Genomic DNA, 8,489 nt, shown 5'->3' on the forward strand with positions numbered 1-8,489 from the left:
GACGGGGTTTCACCATGTTGACCAGGATGGTCTTGATCTCTTGACCTCGTGATCCACCCGCCTCGGCCTCCCAAAGTGCTGGGATTACAGGCTTGAGCCACCGCGCCCGGCCAGATATTTTCATTTGAAACTTTTTTCTCAGTCAACTTTCATGTGCCAATTACTATAGTCGACAACAAAAGATATATAATAATAATACTTTTTGTTGAACATTTCCATTCCCTTGCATTGTGGTAAATGGTTTCTGTGCATTATCTTTGTCCCCAAAGCAACTCAATGATGGAGAGACTGTTATATCCCTATTTGACAGATGAGGAAGCTAAGGCATTGAAGGTTAAGGAACTAATTCAGTATTACACTACCCATAAGCATCAGTGTTGGATATGGACCCAGGAACCTGACCTTCAGTTTCCTCATCCATAAAGATAGCAATACTTACCGTGCAGAGTGGTTGTGAGTATGAAAAGTATGATGTATATAAAGCTGTAGGTGTGATACCTAGCATACAAAGCACTCAAGAAGTGGTAATCCCTCCCTTGGGGCCTTTGTCGTATAGCCACTTGGCCTCCCTAGGTGATGTCTCTTCTGTCTTTACAAATGACCAAATCTCCCAGTGTATGTGCCTGCTGTGTTCTTTTTCTTTCTTCTGCTCAAATAATTCTCTGTGCACTTCCATTTATTTGAGATTGTTCCACAGTTATTTTTAACAGCTGTGATGTGACACAATAGTATACTGTACTTGGCCTAGAGAAGAGCCAAGAATCCAGTTTGGATTCTTGTTCTGCAATTTTGTCAGCTGTGCAACCTGGGATAAGTCACTTTACCTCTCTGAATCCTCTCTCTGTATCTGTAAAATGAGGGAAATGGGCTGTATAATGCCTAAGGTTCCTCCTCTCCTGCCATTGAGAGACTGCAGCAGTCACGGTCCGGTAGCCTGCAGATAGCTTCATTTAGTCTGCTCAGCAATTTTAAAGCATTAAGTTTGGGATCCCTCCATTTACTCAGTATTTCATTTTAGGAATTTACTAATTAGAAAATAAGCACACAAGAGCACAAAGCTGTGTGTACAAAGATGTACAAGGATGCCTGTCAACGTTCCTTATAATGTTAAGAATTAGGCCAAAAGCAACTTTTGATATTGTGCTTTGTGATAAGAAATCTATGTATATTTTGGTGTTCATTCCCAGTTCCTGGCACAGATCTCCTAAAACCCTTGAGATTGCCTATGAGTAAGGGTGGGCTAAGAGAATCTTTGGCTCTCACATTTGCTCTTGACTCTGATTCCTGACATGGAGCTCCTGATCCTTGGAATTTCCTGCAGGATGGGAACTGGTCACCAGAAAGGCCAAACCATGATTAGAAGTTTGAAAGTTTTTACCCTCATCCTCCAAAAAGAGGAGAGGAGCTGGAGACTGAGTTAATAATTGATCATGCCTACATGATGAAGGCTTCACAAAAATCCCTGAACTCTGGCTCGGTTTCCTGGGGGGTGGGCCCAGCCTACTCTACCTCCCCTCAGCTGAGCCTACAGTAGAGGGGCCAGGCATCCTCCCCCATGGGAGAGGCATTTGAGTAAGAAGCCTTGCCTTGGGTGTCCTAGCCTCACATTTGCTGGGCAAAGAAATGAACTTATATATGTGTATATTTAATCCTTGAACTACTGGGTTTGAGAGTTCCCAGGTGGCTGAATACATGGAGATGCCCAGAGGGTGACAAGCCCTGAGAGGGCAGGAGTGCCCCCCCACTTCCATATGCCTTGCCGTGTGCCTCTCTTTCTTCTGGCTGATCATCTCCTTTGTAATAGCCCTTATACCTAATGTGTAAACATAAGGATTTACGCATGAGTTTTGTGAGCAACTCTAGCAAATTAATTGAACCCAAGGAGGGACTCATGGGACCCTTTGATTTATAGCCAGTTGGTCAAAAGTACAGGACATAACTTGGGACTTCTGGCGTCTAAAGTGGGAGCAGCCTTTGTGGGACTGAACCCTTAACCTGCGGGACCTGATGCTATCTCTGTGTAGGTAGTGTAAGAATTGAGTTGATACCCAGTTAATGTCTGCTGGAGGATTTATGGGGAACTCCCAACCCCAAAGCATCAGGTGTCAGAAGTGAGGCGTTGAGCTGGGCATAGTGGCACGTGCCTGGAATCCCAGCTACTTGGGTGGCTGAGGCAGGAAGATTGCTTGAGCCCAGGAGTTTGAGACCAGCCTGGGCAACATAGTGAGATTCCATCTCTTAAACATTGAGTGTCAGGGAAAGTAATGTGTTGAGTGTGAGTAGGAAAAACAGTTTGGTTTTTCCTCTCTCATGACTTCTATGTGCAACAATAAAGAATGGGTTAATAGATTGATGGCCCAGTGAGTTTCTACTGTGTGCCAGGCTCTGGTCTGGTGTTGGGGATACACAGGGATCCCTGCCTTCATGAGGCTTACATTCTAGAAGGGGAGACAGACAATAAACAATTGACAGAAGGAAAGTGGGTGGGACATTAGAAGATGGTAAACACTGTGGGAAAAAAGTGAAAGTGAGCAGGTTGTGTGTGTGGCCCGAGTGGGCCATATTTTAAATATGGTGCTAAGGTAGGCCCCCTTCAGAAGGACTTGCAGTTGGTGAAGAAGTCAGCTACGCAGAAGTTGAGTAGATACACACTTCAGGCTGAAGGAACAGCCAGTGCCAAGGCCCTGAGGCAGGAGCATCCATGTCCTCAGATCACAGCAAGGATACTGGGGGCTGGGGCAGGCTGATGGAGGAGTGGGAAAAGAAAGAGGGCATGGGGAACCAGGGCCAAACACGAAGGGTCTTGTTGGCCTCTGTGAGGATTGTGCCTTTTATTCCAACTGAAATGGGTCTTTGCAGGGTTTGGGCAGAGGAGTGGTGTGATCCATTTTTATGTTTTAGAAGGAACAGCCTGGCTGCTATGTTAAGAACAGACTGTCAGGAGACATGGAGAAATAGGGGGAGAGCATTTAGGATCTTATTACAGCAACACAGGCAGGAGAGATAATGATGACTCAGAGCAGGGCATATAATGAAAGTGATGAAAAACAGTTGAATTCTGGACATATTCTGAAGAGAAAACCAACAAGACTTGCTGACAGATTGGATGTGGGGTGCAACTGATAAGAGAAGCCGAAGATGGTTTTTGGCCTGAGTAACTGGAAGGATGGAGCCGTCATCAACTGAAATGGCAAAGGTGTGGGTGGGACAGGTCTGTGGGAGGGGATCAGGGGTTCGTTTTTGGAAATGTTAAGCCAAAAAATCTAGTAGACATCCAAAAGAAAATGTACATTTATCGGCCCTTAATACTGAATGTGTCTCCAGTGGTAGCAGTAACTAGCCCTCCAGATATATTGGTTAAATGAAAGAACAAGAAAAGCTATTCAAGTATTAAGTGAAATAAGTATCAGATGATCCCAGTTTATGTATATGTGTACCTACACATACACACATACACACACACGCATTTGTAACTTTTCTTACATATTGCCAGATTGCTCTGCAGAAAAACTGAGCCAATCTAGAATTCCAGCAGTGAAAGAATGCCAGATAGTCTATTAGGAAAGACATCCTCTATGAGGTCGGGATTTCAATTTCACACCAAAAAATTACTTAGCACTTTTTCCAGCTGCGATGGAGACATAAAAAGCCTTCACTTGTATCTCCCATTCTTTTCAGGTGTAGGAATTGGCGTGGTCCATGCTGGGTATGAGAGACGCCTGGCCCATCACCTAGGGGCACACAGCACACCCTCTATCCTAGGAATCATTAATGGGAAAATCTCCTTCTTCCACAATGCAGTTGTCCGTGAGAATCTGCGACAATTTGTAGAAAGTCTTCTTCCAGGGAACTTGGTGGAAAAAGTAAGTATCTGTCAAGGAAAACATGGCTAAGAAGTGGTTTAAGAGGCGCATAGGACTGCTAATTGCCCAGAACATTATCTGTAGTCCTCTCAAACCTGAATTTCATTATGAGGAAGGCAAGATATATTAATTAATTAATTACTCAAACTAAATCATTTAAGTGAAGTCTGTAGGAGACTAAAAATTGAAACAGATGAAGTACAGAGACTGAAAGAATTAATTCCTCTTAATAACCATCTTGCAGATCTTATACTGCCATGGGAATTTGAGCCTAAAATGACAGTGCCTATTTTCTAAACAAAAAAAAATTAGATCACATGGTAGAAAGTATCAGGGATTTCTTTTCTTTTCTTTTCTTTTCTTTTTTGAGGTGGAATCTTGCTGTTGTTGCCCATGCTGGAGTGCAGTGGCATGATCTTGGCTAACTGCAACCTCCATCTCCTGGGTTCAAGCGATTCTCCTGCCTCAGCCTCCCAGTAGCTGGAATTAGTGGCACCGGCCACCACGCCTGGCTAATTTTTGTATTTTTAGTAGAGACAGGATTTCGCCATGTTGGCCAGGATAGTCTTGAACTCCTGACCTCAGGTGATCCACCCACCTTGGCCTCCCAAAGTGCTGGGATCACAGGCATGAGCCACCACACCCAACCAAGAGTTAGGGATTTCTTTCCAGCTCATAAATTTGTTCATGTGAAGATATTTGTCTTTACTCAAATTTAATTATATTTGATTATATGTTCAATGGTCATATCTATGGAAAATGCTAGATTCCATGAAATCAAATATTATTTTTGAAACTTTAGAAACTTACAGTGACAATAATATGAATGAATTTCACAAAGAAAAGGTTGAAGAAGCCAAGGTTACATTAGTTTATAATTTCCATATTTAGGCACCTAATATATTTTTTTCAATATATATTATCAGGGATCAAAGTAATTAGGAAAGGACTCTCATTTTGCTTTAAATAATTCATTCTTTTAACAATACCAGGGAGAGTGAACATAAAAAATTTTCATCATATTTGTACATGTACTATCCCTAGACTGTCCTGCTGGGATCATTATCTATAGAAGAAATATTTGTTGGAGTTAACTGTCAGAGAGTATTGTAGGCTCCTAAAATGATGATGATCGTCTGATGGATCCTCAAACATTTATATAAAATATCTATTCTGTGCCCAGCATCGATTAAGTAGCCATTTCAAGCAGCTCCCAAGCTCATGGGTGATTATTTCCATTATGTTGGAGTCCATCCTAATGAGTTGGGAAAGGCTTCCTGGCAGAAGTAACCCTTAGACTGGGTTTGCCAGGTGAGGAGAGAGAAGGAGGGAGTGAGTTGCAGGCAGGCAGAAATCTGGAGACATGAAATAGCCTGCTTTGTAAGAAGTTTTCATTGGTGAGCAGCAGAGGAGGGGGTTAGAAAGGTTATCAGCAATCTCCCTGTGAGGGCTTCAGAGCACCTCCATGCCCCTTGAAGGAGCTTGAGCCTTGGCCTGCAGGTGATGAGCCATCGTCGGGTTTTGAGCAGAGGAGTGAAATAATCAAATGTGGGTTTTATGTAAATCATTCTAGGTGCATTATGGAAAGAAACTTTTTTTAACGACTATGAAAAATTTCTAGCTAGAAAATTTATTCATGTTTTTAATTTGTTCTCTCAGTAGGAATATTTTAAGATGTCAACAGGGGAAAGTAGCAATTCAGATAACAATAAGTGAAATTATATAATGTATAGAGGGGGTGGATCACCTTATTTTTATTTAAACCATTTCAAAAGAGCAAGCTGGCCTAAAGTGGTGGCTCATGCCTGTAATCCTAGCATTTTGGGAGGCTGAGGTGTGAGGATCACTTGAGTCCAGAAGTTCAAGACCAGCCTGGGCAACATACTGAGACCTGATCTCTACAAAAAATACAAAAATTAGCCAGGCACGGTGCCATGTGCCTGTAGTCCCGGCTATTCAGGAGGTGAGGTGGGAGGATCACTTGACCTTGGGAGGTTTGGGAGGTTGAAGGTGCAACTAGCTGTGATCATGCCATTGCACTCTAGCCTGGGCAACAGAGCAAGACCCTGTCTCAGAAAAAAAGGGAAGAGGGTCAAGCTGGGAGACTGAGGCATGATAGATAGATGACTGATTGATAGGTAGGTACGTAGGTAGATAGGTAGGTAGGTAGGTAGGTAGGTAGGTAGGTATTAAAAGGGCCAGTGTTGCATTATCTTCTGCTGAATAGTAGATTAAGAAGTATACTCTATAATTAAGCAAGAACCAACTCTGGAAGTTCAATTTTTATAATATGGTCAGTAATTGTTTCAGACAGGATTATGATTTTAGTCTGTAAGAATTAAAATATGAAATCAATATCTCCAAAAAATAAAAAAATTAAAAAAATAAAAAGAAATCAATATCTCTATTCTTTTAATAGTTTTAGCCAAATGAAGACAAAAAGATTAGTTGTCTGCATTTTTATTTTTTGTCATCTTTTATACTTACTTGACTTATTTTCTCCTCACTGGAGTATGATACAATTGTTAAATATTGACACTAACATTCTATTTTCAATTTAAGGTTACAAATAAAAATTATGTCAGATTCCTCTCTGGCTGGCAACAAGAGAATAAGCCTCATGTCCTTCTGTTTGACCAAATGCCCGTTGTGCCACTGTTATACAAGGTACTCTCTATGCTGGGGTAATGGTTTCATTTCGTTTCTTTTTTTCTTTTCTCTTCTTTTCCTTTCTTTTTTCTTTTTTTTTTTTTTTTTTTTTTTTTTTTTTTTTTTTTTTTTTTTTTTTTTTTTTTTTTTTTTTTTTTTTTTNTTTTTAGCAAAAAGTATAGTCTCTGAATTGGAACTTATAGCCTATTTGTCTTTATTGTAAGAAACAGTTTATTCCATGAGAAATGTTTGAAGACCAGAAATTTTACTTAACCATCATACATTGAGTACCTACTGATGCCAGTTACTGTGCTAGTGCTTTCTATGCACACATCATTTAATCCTCAGAAGAACCCAGTGATAGAGATACTATCCCTGCTTCTTTTTTTTTTTTTTTTTTTTGAGAACGAGTCTCACTTTGTCGCCCATGCTGGAGGGCAGTGTCGTGATCTAGGCTCACTGAAACCTTCACCTCCCCGGTTCAAGTGATTCTTTCACCTCTACCTTGCGAGTAGCTGGGACTACAGGCACACGCCACCCCACCCAGCTAATTTTTGTATTTTAGTGGAAATGGGTTTTCACCATGTTGACCAGGCTGATCTCGAACTCCTGACCTCAAGTGATCTGCCTGCCTTGGCCTCCCAAAGTGCTGGGATTAAAGGCATGAGCCACCACGCCTGGCCACTGTCCCTGTTTCATAGACCAAGATCATGAGGGTTAGAGTGGTCATGTAATCTACCCAAGTTCTCACTATAGAATGGTGAATGCAATCCCCGTTGACTTCAGACCTGCCCTCTGAATGATGCCCCCATTACACTCCCAGCCTACCTATACTCCCCACTACCTCTAATGTCACTGTGACATGAGATGGGAGAGGAAGGTATCCTAATCAGTGGCATGGTCACTGCCAATCTTACCTAATTACGGTACAGGTAATCCCCAAACCCGTGCCTCCTGACCAGTACAGATTTCAAGAAGATGACTGTTTTGCCTTAATTATGAAAAAAAAGAAAGTGTTGTTTGTATTTACCTGTTGGTACAGTTTTTGCACATGGAACACCATAGAATTCCTGGAAGTATGCAAGGATATGGAAGACCTAGTAGAGCTGTATAAGTTGGCATACATCTCTCTGCTCAGTGATGTGAAAAAGCCCTACTTGATTTGTAATTTACATCTTTGCTGTAGTTTTATTTTCTTTCTCTCTATTATGCCCTAACAGTTGACCGCTTTTGCATACAAAGATTATTTATCATTTGGATATGTACACGTGGGTTTCAGAGGGACGGAAGAGATGACGAGGCAGTACAACATCAACGTCTACGCCCCCACTCTCTTGATCTTTAAAGAGCATATAAACAAGCCTGCCGATGTTATCCAGGTATGTGAGGGTCACCTTGCTTTAAGATTTTCTTTGCATTTTATCCCAAAATTTTGTGTAAATAAACAGCAAAATTGATCAAAGTGGGTGAAAGAAAGGATCAGTTAGTTTTCAATCTCTTCTTCAGATGCACAAAATTTTTAAATTAATTTTTTTTTCTCTAACCTGGTACTATTTGCTTTAAACATTTTTAATTGTAAAAATTTAAAATTTTGACACCTTTAAAGGGCTTCTGTTGGAAAACCAACAATCTTTTTCCAAAATGATTTTAAAAGTTAAATGCAAAACAATAATAAAAAGGAGTAAGAAGAAACCACAAACTAACAGAGAATGTACAGACGAATAGTTATCTGATCTTAAGGTGGGAAAGGGTTAAAAAGCACTGGGAAAAAAATGTTGGAAAATCTTAGTAATTTGACTCTAAGTTGTATATTTTTATGTAAATACTTTAAAATGTAAAGTTAAAAAACTGGGGAAATACAACAAATATTAAAATATCGATATTTTTAATTTCTAAAGAGCTTTTAATCAAGAACATCAACACAAAATTCTGAGAAGAGATTCAAATGACTAATAAACATTTTTTTTTTTTTTTTTT

The 8,489-nt window shown here is 40.5% G+C and overlaps 1 protein-coding gene and 1 non-coding gene across 3 annotated transcripts in view; both read left to right on the forward strand.

Moving 5' to 3' along the window:
• The window catches only part of DNAJC16 (DnaJ heat shock protein family (Hsp40) member C16), a 36,395-nt gene that overhangs the window by 11,828 nt on the left and 16,078 nt on the right, over window positions 1-8,489 (forward strand). For both annotated transcript variants that reach the window (XM_017504996.2, XM_017504987.2), the window contains exons 5-7: window positions 3,679-3,863; window positions 6,426-6,530; window positions 7,733-7,891. In XM_017504996.2, coding sequence (XP_017360485.1) covers window positions 3,679-3,863; window positions 6,426-6,530; window positions 7,733-7,891 — 449 coding nt within the window. The remainder of the gene's footprint in view (window positions 1-3,678; window positions 3,864-6,425; window positions 6,531-7,732; window positions 7,892-8,489) is intronic.
• LOC119468077 lies at window positions 1,471-1,610 on the forward strand. The gene has a single exon (XR_005196699.1).

The sequence above is a fragment of the Cebus imitator genome, unplaced genomic scaffold, assembly GCF_001604975.1.
Source record: "Cebus imitator isolate Cc_AM_T3 unplaced genomic scaffold, Cebus_imitator-1.0 Scaffold15, whole genome shotgun sequence".
NCBI classification, from domain to species: domain Eukaryota; kingdom Metazoa; phylum Chordata; class Mammalia; order Primates; family Cebidae; genus Cebus; species Cebus imitator.